Raw genomic sequence first — 14,854 nt, forward strand, 5'->3', positions numbered from 1 at the left:
TCACCTGTTCAAGTTTTTACTTTTAATCTGAAGTGTCACTGCTGCATAGCATATGGGCTTTTTAGTAATTAGCATATTTTTCATAGTGAAAGCATCTGGATCTTAAACAATTTTAGTGATTAGTTGACAGATTAGTCATTTGCCATGCAAAAATGCTGTCAAAGAAGAAAAAAGGGGAACAGGAACACATTTGTCTACTATTCCTCCATCTGAAGGAATACTTTATCATCACTATTAGAATTTTTTGACATTTCAATCAATGTTTAATAATAGCCGGTAATGAAAATAATAATGTTCAGCCTAACCACATTCCCATAGTTCTGCACTCACCAGACAGTTTATTAGGTACACCGTGTAAGTACTGGTTTGAATCCCCTTTCACCTTCAGAACTGCCTTAATCCTTTGTGCCATAGATATAACAAGGTGGCATTCCTCAGAAATTCTGGTTCATAATGACATGATAGCATCACACAGTTGCTACACTTCAGTTGGTGCTAAGGGGCTCAAAATATGACAAGAAAATAGCTTCCACATCATTACACCACTACCAGCCTGAGCAGTTGATACAAGGCAGGATGGATCAATGTTGTCATGATTTTTATGTTACAGCAGAAGTCAAGCCTCATCTGGAGACTTCAGTGTTTTTCCAATATTCTGGTGTCCAGTACTGGCGAGTCTCAGTTTCCTGCTCTTTTTATTTTATTTATTTAACCTTTATTTAACCAGGAATGTCCCGTTGAGATCAAAAACCTCTTTTTCAAGAGAGTCCTGGCCAAGAGGCAGCACATTTCCAAACAAATACATACGAACAAACAAAGTTAAAAAATTACACAAAACAATTACACATTATTGAGGCAGTCTGTAGGCCTTTGAGTTTAGTTTTAAAAACATTTAAAGACAACAGTTCAGTCAGTTTCCAGTCTTTCTGTAACAGGTTCCACGAAAAAGGCGCAGAGTGGACAAAGGCTTTCTTACCCAACTCTGTGCGGATAAGGGGAACAGACAGCAGCAGCTGATCATTTGAACGCAAGGAGTAAGAACCACTATTTGTCCTTGTGACCAAAGTACAAATATAAGGAGGCAGCAATCCTAGCATAGCTTTGTAAATAAAAGTGTACCAATGCCCCTGTCTTCTAATGGCCAAAGAAGGCCATTTTACTCTTAAGTACAAGTCACAGTGATGGGTCAGATATCTACAGTTGGTAATAAACCTCAAGGAAGCATGATACATCGTGTCCAACATTAGAAGACATGAAGAAGAAGATAAGATAAGATAAGATAACCTTTATTAGTCCCACACGTGGGAAATTTGTTTTGTCACAGCAGGAAGTGGACAGTGCAAAAGTTATGAGGCAAAAATTAGAATACAATAAGAATAAATACAGTACACAACTGTACAGAATAGAATAAAATAAAATACTATATACAGTAGAATAAAATAAAATAAATATACAATAAGATAAAAATAGAATACAAATACAAATACTATATACAACTGAGTAAAAATACAACGATGACAGAAAGGATTATTGCACTTAGTATTATTGCATATGTATGGATGTGTGTGCTTGATCAGTTAAAGTCTTTATTATAGAGTCTGACAGCAGTGGGGAGGAAAGACCTGCGAAATCTCTCCGTCCCACACCGTGGGTGCCGCAGTCTCCCACTGAAGGAGCTGCTCAGTGCTGTCACAGTCTGCTGCAAGAAGCGTTCATATACAGAATGTCACCATAATCTAACACAGATAAAAAGGTTGCAGTGACAAGACGTTTTTTTTACTGCAAAAGAAAAGCACTGTTTATTACGGAAGAAAAAACTGAGAGTTGCACTTGGTGTTGTCTTCTGCTGCTCTAGCCCATCTGTTTCACGGTTCAACATGTTGTCTTGTCTGCATAGCTTAGCTATAAGAAGCAGTTGTCTGAGTCACTGTTTCCTACATATCAGGCAACAATTTCAGTAGTATAGTAAGAAGCCACACTGCAACAACCATGCCACACGCAAAGTTACTTAAATCACCTTTCTTACACATTCTGATAGACCATTTGAACTTCAGCATTGACTAGCACTGTAGATACAGGGAGCGCAGAATTATTAGGCAAGTTGTATTTTTGAGGAATAATTTTATTATTGAACAACAACCATGTTCTCAATGAACCCAAAAAACTCATTAATATCAAAGCTGAATGTTTTTGGAAGTAGTTTTTAGTTTGTTTTTAGTTTTAGCTATTTTAGGGGGATATCTGTGTGTGCAGGTGACTATTACTGTGCATAATTATTAGGCAACTTAACAAAAAACAAATATATACCCATTTCAATTATTTATTTTTACCAGTGAAACCAATATAACATCTCCACATTCACAAATATACATTTCTGACATTCAAAAACAAAACAAAAACAAATCAGCGACCAATATAGCCACCTTTCTTTGCAAGGACACTCAAAAGCCTGCCATCCATGGATTCTGTCAGTGTTTTGATCTGTTCACCATCAACATTGCGTGCAGCAGCAACCACAGCCTCCCAGACACTGTTCAGAGAGGTGTACTGTTTTCCCTCCTTGTAAATCTCACATTTGATGATGGACCACAGGTTCTCAATGGGGTTCAGATCAGGTGAACAAGGAGGCCATGTCATTAGTTTTTCTTCTTTTATACCCTTTCTTGCCAGCCACGCTGTGGAGTACTTGGACGCGTGTGATGGAGCATTGTCCTGCATGAAAATCATGTTTTTCTTGAAGGATGCAGACTTCTTCCTGTACCACTGCTTGAAGAAGGTGTCTTCCAGAAACTGGCAGTAGGACTGGGAGTTGAGCTTGACTCCATCCTCAACCCGAAAAGGCCCCACAAGCTCATCTTTGATGATACCAGCCCAAACCAGTACTCCACCTCCACCTTGCTGGCGTCTGAGTCGGACTGGAGCTCTCTGCCCTTTACCAATCCAGCCACGGGCCCATCCATCTGGCCCATCAAGACTCACTCTCATTTCATCAGTCCATAAAACCTTAGAAAAATCAGTCTTGAGATATTTCTTGGCCCAGTCTTGACGTTTCAGCTTGTGTGTCTTGTTCAGTGGTGGTCGTCTTTCAGCCTTTCTTACCTTGGCCCTGTCTCTGAGTATTGCACACCTTGTGCTTTTGGGCACTCCAGTGATGTTGCAGCTCTGAAATATGGCCAAACTGGTGGCAAGTGGCATCTTGGCAGCTGCACGCTTGACTTCTCTCAGTTCATGGGCAGTTATTTTGCGCCTTGGTTTTTCCACACGCTTCTTGCGACCCTGTTGACTATTTTGAATGAAACGCTTGATTGTTCGATGATCACGCTTCAGAAGCTTTGCAATTTTGAGACTGCTGCATCCCTCTGCAAGATATCTCACTATTTTTGACTTTTCTGAGCCTGTCAAGTCCTTCTTTTGACCCATTTTGCCAAAGGAAAGGACGTTGCCTAATAATTATGCACACCTGATATCATTAGACCACGCCCCTTCTCATTACAGAGATGCACATCACCTAATATGCTTAATTGGTAGTAGGCTTTCGAGCCTATACAGCTTGGAGTAAGACAACATGCATGAAGAGGATGATGTGGACAAAATACTCATTTGCCTAATAATTTTGCACTCCCTGTAGTCTTTAAAACAGACCAGTCTGATTTTTAGTCTTTTCTTTTATATTTATATATATTTTTTAATTTTAAAAGATTTATCCTTGTGGTCCAATTTGACTGGATTACAGAAGATAGTGCCCCTTTATTTCCTGTAATGAAAGCATATTTTTGATCTGAGATAAAGCCATTCTGTTGGTGATAATAAAAGGAAGTGAGGAAATTAGTTCAGTGCCTCACCACTAAGTGTTCAGCCATAACAAATGACATGGCTGTCAGTCCACCACCCGACCAGCTTTTTCTCTGGCTTAAATGGGATTTTTCTGTTGGCTCTGTGCCCACGAGTTACTTTGGGTCTGACCTATGCTATTAACCCCGCATGTTGCCTCCCTTGGTAGTGACAGCAGGTGAAACGAGCCAATTTTATTGTGCTTGGCAGAGACATTAATTTATAGAACGTTCTGACACTGAGGTCATCATCACGAGCCTTTCTTTCTGTCTCTTCAAATCACGTTTTAATAGTGTGCAGACTCGTCAAAGTGAATTTTGAATAGTTGTGTGTGATTTTCACCGTTGTTCTGCATCCCACAATGCAGAAAATGTTTCTTCTTTCATCTCAACACAAAACAGAAATCATTATCACTACAAAGCCCTCCTGGATGCTTATTATCTAGTTTATTTTTTCTTTTTTATTGAACAAAAGAAAATTCAGCGGACATTTAATTTAGTCTGTTTTCGAAAAGAAGAAAATCTATGACAATCATTCTACACCAAACAACCTATACTGCTCGAAAAAGTTCAAATAAAAACTTAGATTTAGTTCACTGAACCTGCAAAGTTGGAAAACTTTTTAGTAATGCATTGCTACCATTTCTATTATTCTTTCTAAGCCTCACCAATGGCATATTTTCAGTGGGAATTGTTACAAATTGTAAAACGCTCAGCAACAGTTTCAGGTTATAAATCATTCTTTGAGGTTCTTGAATGGGAAGTATAAACTCCAACCCAATCTGGTAGAAAAATAAGTGTTGTTGAAGCTCATGTTGAATCACAAAAATGTTCAAATTTATCTCCGAGGGCAAAACATAAAACTGACATTTATAATTTACAGTAGAGTTTGGGTAATTTGCTGGTTCTGTGAATGTATTAGAAGTGTAGAAACATTTTCAAGGAACAAGGGTTTTTCCTTTTTTAATTTTTTTTATTTTTGTACCCAAACACTTCCAGTACTTGTTCCAATGTCACTGAACATTGACTTTTCAGATAAGCGCAGCATGCCAGCACTACAGCAATAACAGATGTGAAGTCAGAGCAAATGACCAACAGGAGAAAACTGAACATTGTATTGGGAATTATAGTCTGACAGTGAGATTTGTTCAAGGCGGTAGGGTGTTTTCTCTGTTCTTGTGTATTAGCAGGGAGACTCACTGGCACACAGCTGTTCTTAATAACCATCATTACTTCCATCCAAATCAAATGTGCTGTGATTCTAGAGCTGCATCTTATCCTTCATCCATTCATGTCTCCCTGATTCTTAAAATAGCTGCCAGCACCTTAAGATAAACATAGTAGTTGCTGGTTGACCTTGTTCATACAACATTTTATATAATCACATGCTTTAAGTTTTTGTCTTTTTCTTTAATTATTTTTTTTGGATAGCTGCATGACCCAAGGTACGATAATATACTTTTACCACGTGGTCCAGACTATCTCAACATATGTCCATCACCTGTGGAGATCGGAGATTGCATAGCACTACAATAAATCTTTCTTGGTTCTTGGCCCAAAAGTTATTTTATATGTGTATATATTAGATTGTTAAAATGTAGATTTTCACTAAGGCATCTTCAAGCTACTTCATGCAGGTGGTCATGGCTGATTTCATCTTCCATTGTACTATTATTTTTTTGGTTTAAAGCCTGTAAAATGTATTTTATTCCCATACCTAAAGCAGCACTTTGTGCTTAATGCTACTAAGATTAGGAAAATGAATAATGGTTCAGATTTTGCTCTGTTTGCATAATGTTGCAACCTCACATGAGAGAAGGAACCAGGAGACAGAGATTTCAGCTTCTATTTGCAATTCTTGCTTTCTGTGCACACAGGAACAGTGACCAGGGGTCACAAACTCCAACACTAGTCTCCGGCTACGTCCACACTAATGCGTTTTCATTTGAAAAAGCATAGTTTTCTCTCCGTTTTTGCCTCCCGTCCACATGGCGTTTTCGCTTATGGAAAACGCAGTGTTTTGAAAACGCTCTCGAAAACGCATACATTTGAAAACTGTGCTTTCGCGTTGCAGTGTGGATAGCGAACACAGAGACTTTCTAAAACGATGACGCATGTTAGTCATATGATGCAGTCATGTGACCAATTAAACTAAGATAGCAAGAGGGCAGTTGTTATAAAGCAGTTGTTCTGTTTGTATATCAGTCTGTACATGCTCCAGATAGCTTTTCTTCAAATTCTTTCATTCTCACTCCCTTTGGCAACTTTGTACTTTTGTGTTACTCGCAGCAACAACTCCACCTCATTGTTAGTCCGTTTAAATAACTCCATGCTTTTCCTCGACATTTTGCCGCAATGTTTCAAAGAGCCGGAAAGTAATAAAGCGGCAGACAGAAATGATGCAGGCCGAATCTTGTTGCGTTTCACGCATGCACAGGACTGGAGCGCAAGCGTTTTCGGCCGTTTCAATGTGGACGCGCAACTCTGTGAAAACGACTGAAAACGCTAGTGTGGATGCGGAGCGTTTTCAGACGAAAACGCCGTTTTCAAATCTATCCGGGCTAGTGTGGACGTAGCCTCCATCATCGGTAGCCAAGCTCAACACAACCCTAAGCTGTGAAAACACTGGCGATCACATAAATGAACAATAACAACATGGGACCAAACACAACATAACAGCAATGACTTATAGCCTTGTAACTTAACATACTAACATAAATACTCTCACAAATCTTTTGCCAATCAAGCTGATTTTGATGTTTCTGTACAGCAAAGTGTGTGTTACTGGCCTTGCTGTCAGGTATACATGTTGAAATGCATGCTCTCTCTCTCTTTCTCTGTGAAAATGTCTTTCAGTGGTCTAAAGGAAACCAAAATGGTGGAGATGCATTTTCACAGAAACATTTTGGAGTCTTTGCTTGGTAAAATTTGCTACTGCTGTCAGGGAATGTAATCAATGAGTGCATCGAAACGCTCCTATTCCCCCATCGCTCTGCTTAATAATTCAACAACAAGCGTAGCCTCTCTGGGCTTTCACTGTGAAAGGTAAAGCATGACCTCCAGCACAGCAGCAGGTGGTGCACACACTGGTTACTCTGTGCAAGAATGGAAGATGGAACTTGCTTTTCTCTTTAATTCTATTATTGGACTTGAGGGTTTGAGGATATTATACTCTGCACATGGGTCTATAGTCACATGTATTACTTAATAATAGAGCATAATAGAATCTGAACTATCTAAGAAAAACATGCGACTCTAACCTAGTTTTGCAGGCATGAAAAATTTTTTTTTAAAAGACTTGGTGTCAAAAGCCACGTATTGGGAGCACTTGGAACAGCAATATTAGAGCTGCTTTATTTAAAATAGCCAACTGTCAAAACACAGTGTGCACACATCAAAGATGTGCAATTTTTAGAACGGTGAGACCTTTCAAACAGCAGACAGTGTCTCTCGTCAGAGCAGAAAAAAGCACAGGTGAAACTAATAATGTTAACAATTGTTCAGTTCCAATTAAGTGTCCCAGTAGTGACCCAGCATGTAAAATAGCAACCATCTGTAGCTCACGAATATAAGAAATGCAGTCATTATTGCTTTTTACCCGTGTTTGACTAGAATGTCTCTTGTGAAAATGCCCCACTGGATGGTATTATACCTATACAAATCATTTGGACAGGACATGATATTTTCAAGGAAGTTTTAATGGAAAAGTATAGAAAAGAGAAAAGCTATCTAACGCTATTCTAGCCCAACTTCTCTCATCCCAGTCTGAAAAGGACAGGAGGGTGAATCTCATCTTGTAAGTTTGAGAATTTAGTTTTATCTGGTTCTCTGCTGCTGTACTGCTGTTCAGTCACTTTGTGTGGGCGGACAAACCCGCGTCTCCAAAAAAACACAGTTAAATCTAGCTTATAGGTCAAGCTGTATTTTGTTTGTGGTCTATTGCTGCCTACTTTGCAATTTGTACTGCAAATACGGGTTTGTTTTGGCACTGGCACACACACACACAAGGAACACAACCCAGATGGGGTTAATCCAATATCATTTACGATAGTTTATCATGTCATATGTCATGGGTGTAATCCCATTTGTTAAATGACTTTTGGCTCTCTGTTTTAGATTACGATGTCTGGTAAAGCAACTGGAGAGAGGAGAGGCTTCACTTACTGACCTCAAGAAAAACCTTGAGTATGCGGCGTCTGTGCTGGAATCTGTTTACATCGAGGAAACAAGGTAAGAAAATGTTGGAAGTTGCTTTAAAATGGTTAATTTATCAAGAAATGGTCCATTTATCAAGAAAACCCTGCAGCTCTGAGGCCAGAATTTGCTGAAGTGGAAACTGGCTTAAGTAATCTGGCATCAGTGCTACAGTAAAGATTATAGAATAATTCATATGTCATGATTTTAATTAGTTTTTATGACTCTAAATAGAATTTACAGACCAGAACTTGAAATACTGGTTTAATTTTCTACCCTGTGCTAGAATGTCTGACAAGTAACTTACATACAGCCACTGGTATAATAACTAATCACAGAAAAGCAGCCCCCACATTGCCTCACAACATAACAACTAATCACACAGATCATCTCTCCAGCTGATTCAGTCTAGCTCAGCCGTAGCTTCCTGCTGGCTGTATGTTAGCAAATTCTAAATCTCCTTCTTTGCTGGCAGCTGGAAAAAATAACCTTTAAGCTAGCTACCTAAAAGAAACTAAAACCTGTGGGGGGCATCTTTACATGTAGGAGTTTGATCATTATTATATTGGTGCTTGCCTTCCTGTAGACCAAAACAAGATTTTTCCAGTGGAGTTTTGCATCAATGCATCCTGGGCTCAGTGCCACCAGAGACAGGTGTGACTGGGTTAAAGAAATATAAAGAAGCCAGAATGATTTCCTCCTGTACCAGAATGAAAATGTGTGCTGCCAGACCAGCACTGACACAGCAATTTGGAGACACGTTTGGCTGGCTGTGTGAAACAGGTTCTCTGCTAGTGTGCTCATGCTACACAGCAACAGAAGATTGGTTGTTTTCATTGGCTTAACCTTAGCCATGTAAATAAACTGCCATCATTAAAATACATCATAACAATGTGGACATCTACGTCTGCCTCAGCAACATCTGTTCTACCATAGATAACACCTCGTCTCGACACTGCAACTCCCTCTCTGTTCTCCTCTTTCTTTTATGGCATATTAACAATCTGATAATGCTGCTATGTTATAATGCAGGATATTGTAATAAATTGTAAGCAGTAAATATTTGGAGACAACTGGAAAGATTCAGAACATCAGTTCTGATAATCATCCTGATACTATAAAAGGCTGATCAATGCTTTTCAGATTTTTCATACTTTTCGGATCAGATTCTTACAAGCAACACATTTTTATAACATCCATTCATTCATTTTCTCATGTGTATCCAGTTCAGGGTCATAGTGAGGCTGGAGTCTATCACATAAAACGTGGGGCACATAAACTACCCAGAAGTAGATAAGTTGTTAATGTTTGCTGCACCTCAGCTTAATGGAACATTAAAATATTGTTACTACTGTTAATTAATGATAGTTAGCTCGTTAATTAATGATGAGAACAACAAGCCCTCCTCATTTGTTTCTTCAAGGCAAGTGAAGGCATTTACACACAGATGTGGATTTCTCATCATCATTTTCTCAATAACAACAAATGTTTTTACAGGAAAGGGATGTTAATAAATGGACTGATTGCAATTTCTTGGCCAACAACTACAATTTCTGATGTTTTTCTAAGTATGACCTCCTGATACAATTTTCTTTTCCAATTATAGTTTCTTTTTATAGGACATTTAACCGACAGCATGTATAGTCAAAAATAAAAATTTCTGTAATACAGTCACCAGTCCAGGCTGGATGATTGGTGGATCTTACCTGAAGGACCAGGGAATCCTCTGAAGTTTAGGGGTAAAAGATAAAGCCCTCAGCCACAACAAGGTAATAAGCCACTTAGGGATCAATAATAATGATCCAACTATATAATAGTTGGATCATAAGCCTGGTCTTCCATAAGACCAGGCTTATGGAATTATGAAAACCTCTCATCATCTAGATATCAGAGTCATTTTACATAATCAATATTTTTGCATTTCACACTTTCAAGTGGTAGCCAGATCTTTTTCTCAGAGGTTGACATAGCTGCTGATTGGCCAAGCATCAATATCAGATAGACAAAGGGATGGTACAAGTTTGCTTTTTTACCTTAAATGACCTGCATTACCTTCAACGTGAGAAATTTACTCTTCATCAATGTATAAATACATGTACTTCACTTACCACTGAAGTTTTCTGTGACAAACATGGGCAAGGGGTATATACATTTAATAAGTGGTCTTTAAATTTCAAAAGAACAAAATACAAATAATTTCTGTTCTGCTGCCCCTCTGGCCAAGTTTAAAAATAGAAAATTACTTGGGTAAAGTCATAGAATCATTGGTGTCACTGCACATTTTAACATTTATTATTAGGAAATATAGTAGGTCAGTATATTTCAAAAGTCCAGTGGAGGTCCAAAATCTGAGATACGACCAGGCTTATGGAATTTTGAAAACCTCTCATCATCTAGATCCAGTCAGATTAGGGTCAGCAATGGCAGCGCCACCCTAGGATGGAGGATGATGAACTATCCAGTGCAGAATCCATGTAGCGCCATAAAACCTATGTTGTGAATGCTTTCTCCCCCCCACCCCCCTCTCCATCTCTCTCTCACTCTCTCTGCCATGCGAGCATGTATTTAGTTCAGAGGGTTTGCAGGCTTTGCTCTTGATCCCTCATACATGTCAACACAACAGGGTGGCTGTGGAGAATTATAAATTGGATTGGTATTCTGCGTCCCGGTGTTTCAAGAGGCCTGGGTTGTTTTGATCTTACATAAGAGGCAATATTATTTGATGGACAGCATTAGGATTTGAGTTCTATCCTTTGTGAATGTAAATGTGCAATAAACAATAAATATTTTAGTAAATCTTTGGTCTCTGCATCTTCCTTTTTTGTACCTTTATTTCTGTCTTGCACTACTACTACTACCACTACTAATAATAATAATGATGTGGTTTCTTCCAGGCGCTTGGTGGACACAGAAGATGAACTCAGTGACATTCAGTCCGAGTCGGTGCCTTCAGAAGTGCGAGACTGGCTGGCCTCCACCTTTACCCGACAGATGGGCCTGATGCTAAGACGTAACGAGGAAAAACCTCGCTTCCGAAGCATCGTCCACGCCGTTCAGGCTGGAATATTTGTTGAGAGGTAGAATTTGTTTGTGTCGCACAAAAACACTTCCACGATCACATCCGAGCCTGGAGCCATCATCCCTAAATAATTCATGGCCTATCACCTTTTATTTCCCCCCTTGCCAATCTATTATTGGTGCATCCAAATCAGTGTCACGACTTGAAGCAGTTCAATCAGCGTCTTTAGTTTGGCCTTGCATAACAAATGGATAGAAGACATGGTGTTCTAAAGCTGTTTTGTTTGCTTTTGTTTGTTAAAGTAGTTCAAAGTTTTGTGTAATTTAATGAGGAATAGTAAATAACTGAGTTATGCAGAGGCTCGAAACTTATTTTAAGTCACCCATTTTATTGCACATGCTGTTTGCTTTTGTTTGTGTCTGGATAGATGATATGTTGATGTGTAAATTTGATATGACATAAGTCTTTTTAGATGAATCATGAAAAACATTTGAAGGCAATAAGGCAAATACTAAAATGCAGTAATAGAACTTTCTTTTGTACATAATTTAAGAGTAGTTATTAAAGCTGGGGGTTGGCAACATGTTTTTGGCACTACTAGACAAAAAGATCAATAATAACCTTTCAGCATATAGTAATTCAAGTGGTCTGGAAGGGAACTAGTGCCTCTCCTCTGGTCATTGTTTACAATCTTTAGATAATCAAATCATGACAGGAGACTTTGACCGCAGGTCTTTTTACTCTAGTTCAGATGAAGACGTATGAGGTGTCTAAAAAGCAAAAAAGACTTTATAGTGAGAGGCAGGGGTGCAGGTTAAGTAGAATCCTTTACCGAGGGAAATAGTAGTTCTTTGTAGCCAAAAAAATAGTTTGAGACTTTACTTTTGGCAGGTGTAAAGCTCATATATAAGAGGCTCTTAGAATAGATAAGCAAAAGCTGGAGGAGGAGGGTTGTCTGTTTTTAGGTTTTTCTTTATTTACATCTGTTGGTGCTTTAATAAATACTTAGGTATACAGCAGAGGGAGGAAGGATTCAAAGCAGTAAAGGTGAGAGAGGCAAACCGTTTGGCATATTTATTATTCAATTACTATATATATACATATGTAAATAATATATTTTTTCTGTCTTGCAATGTAAATCTCTGGTATATTATTGCTGATAGGTGATGAAGTTCTTACTTAAGACTGCCTTATCTGATCGTGTGAGCACCAAACTGAATGAGAGCGACTGACAAGTAGGAGAGAGAGGAAATAATTCAAAATTTAAAGCCACACTCTTTGGTTAAAATTTCAATCTGCTGGAAATGTGTGTGCATCCTCGGAACGCTGGCTCTCTCACCTGAGTCAACAATACATCATCAGTTCCTTGGCAAGCCTGGCTAAGCACAATCATTCGGAGAGCTGCATACAGCTCTAGGCTGTGCTTTATCACACAGTAACATGCAACATGTATTTGTTTAAATCAGTAAGCCTCTAACATGTGAGTTATAATCTTTCTTAATCTGTTTTACAGTGAAGCCATATTGGAAAATGGAGGATTAAAGTGAAAATGTGGAACAGCGCGGTGCACTCTGAGCTGTCCACTATCTGTATAGATATCTGCCGTTCATTACAACTATTGTGATGCTAAATTTGAATCTCTAGCATCTGTTCTTATTCCACTAAATTGCGAGATGCTGAGCACCACACACTAATTTTGTAGCCATCCAACTGAATCTAATGACTCGTTGGTCTCATGGGGAATTATGTAGCTTGTGTTGCAGCTTGCAATGAAGTAAAACCATATTTTATCCTCATATGTGAGGATAAAGCTTTTGCATGTAAAAAGAAAAAAGAAAAAAAGACTAGCTTGCAAAGCATTTACCTCTTCTCAACCTAACCTGTCTAATATAGCTTCACAGTGAGTTGTGCATATTTGAAGCTTTAGGGAAACCAGCAGGCTGTGGTTTGGGGTTGGTGTAGTAACCTCTGCTGTTTGCACTCAGCAGTGCTTTTCATTTGATGTTTTTATCTCGTTCAAACAGGATGTACCGGCGTACCTCCAATATGGTGGGACTCAGCTACCCGGCCTCTGTCATATCTGTGCTTAAGGTATTAACGTGCGCACTCACATTCAAAAAGAAACATACGCATAAGGAAAAGTTACTTGGTGCACACATACACGCTGTGAAAATCGACATACTCTGAAATATTTATATGAAGTAGACTTTTGGCACCGTTTGTTTGTGTTGTGTGTTTTCCTTTTGTGTTGGTAGAGGATGAATAAGTTGTTTGACAAGGATGGTGTCATTATTTAAATGTTTCTCCTTCATACAGAATGTTGACAAGTGGTCGTTTGATGTCTTCGCTCTGAATGAGGCCAGTGGAGACCACGCACTTAAATTCATATTCTACGAGCTGCTCACAAGATATGATCTCATTAGTCGTTTCAAGGTAAAGCCCCAAGGAAATAATGTACCACCTGAAACTGATATGTGGTGGTTTATGCCATTAAAACAAGAAAAACTATTCAGTATGAGTAAGAATCTTCACTGTTCCTTATTTGATGGATGTGGGCACACTCTCCTCTCCACCTTAGAATAAGATTATCTCACTAAATTTTAATCATTATATGAAGGGGGCTGGCCACATTTCATCTCAACTGATAGTACATCATTCAAGTCACCAGATATCTTGGAGAAGGGTTTCCTGTTTACATTTTCTTGTTGTTTTGTCTAATGTCAGATCCCAATCTCTGCGGTGGTGTCATTTGTTGAGGCCCTTGAGGTCGGATACAGCAAACATAAAAACCCCTACCACAACCTGGTTCATGCTGCTGATGTCACACAGACTGTGCACTACTTGCTACTCAAGACTGGCATGGTGGTGAGTAAAACATGGACAAGTTAGGTAACATAATGTTATACACATACATACAGTAACCTGCTAAAAAGAAACAAGCAAAAAAAAAAACCCCAAAAAAACTGTTGACCATCTTGGTTTAGTTCCAAGAAAGCAGGCTCACAGGATCGAAGCTTAGTCTGTGAAAGTGAGGGGATTTTATCCACATGGTATTCAGAACATCTCTGTCAGCCTAATTGCAGCTTTGCTTGACATTCAGCTTTTAAATATGGCTTTTTTTAGCCTGAAGAATCCATGAACCATCTTTTTAGACAAAAAAATAAACAAGAGCCAAAATTAATTCTAGGAAGGTTGAAAAGATCTAAGGAATAGGCACCGAATATAAAATAAAATATTACCTCTTGCCTTTTTTTCCTGGGTATATCATTGCTGCTCCATAGATTTTGCTGCTTTTGCTCTTTTTACTATCAGGTGACCTATTTCACTTCTTTGCACCGAGGTGACTTTAGGGTGTTTCTGATGCAGCATTTATTCAAAAAAGGAATAAAAAACACTAGCCTGAGTTCAAAGTCCCTAACCAGCCGGCTGCCCCCGCTTCCAGTGTTTTTATTTAATCACCTTAATAAGGTGGCTGCGACAGCTGTCGACATGGTATGTTTCTCTGGGCAGTGCCTTGCGGAGAAAACCACATTACTGCTAGAACCACAGGCTCCTTGGAGAGCAGGTGAGGGACATCTATCATTTTGCAGGCCCTCCAGACTCCATTAAATCAACAATCAACAGGTCATTCATAAAACAGACCCATGAGGAAATACAGTGAGTGGTGGATCAGCCATCATGCATCCACCCTGTTTTTAATGACTCCTCCACCCCCCACTGTTGATTAGTCACCAATATCGACTGGGCTTCCTGAGCTAAATCCCCACTCTGTGTATGTGAGGGCACTCAGATGCATGCACATCTTAGAGGG

At 39.0% G+C, this 14,854-nt stretch overlaps 1 protein-coding gene across 11 annotated transcripts in view; it reads left to right on the forward strand.

The window, feature by feature from the left end:
* pde1cb (phosphodiesterase 1C, calmodulin-dependent b) overlaps nucleotides 1–14,854 on the forward strand; it is a 116,887-nt gene that overhangs the window by 79,777 nt on the left and 22,256 nt on the right. For all 11 annotated transcript variants that reach the window (XM_080293283.1, XM_026151007.2, XM_026151003.2 and 8 more), the window contains 5 exons: nucleotides 7,947–8,060; nucleotides 10,919–11,101; nucleotides 13,068–13,134; nucleotides 13,360–13,476; nucleotides 13,768–13,908. In XM_080293283.1, the coding sequence (XP_080149409.1) occupies nucleotides 7,947–8,060; nucleotides 10,919–11,101; nucleotides 13,068–13,134; nucleotides 13,360–13,476; nucleotides 13,768–13,908 (622 nt within the window). The remainder of the gene's footprint in view (nucleotides 1–7,946; nucleotides 8,061–10,918; nucleotides 11,102–13,067; nucleotides 13,135–13,359; nucleotides 13,477–13,767; nucleotides 13,909–14,854) is intronic.

Source organism: Astatotilapia calliptera, chromosome 18 (assembly GCF_964374335.1).
Source record: "Astatotilapia calliptera chromosome 18, fAstCal68.1, whole genome shotgun sequence".
Classification (NCBI taxonomy): domain Eukaryota; kingdom Metazoa; phylum Chordata; class Actinopteri; order Cichliformes; family Cichlidae; genus Astatotilapia; species Astatotilapia calliptera.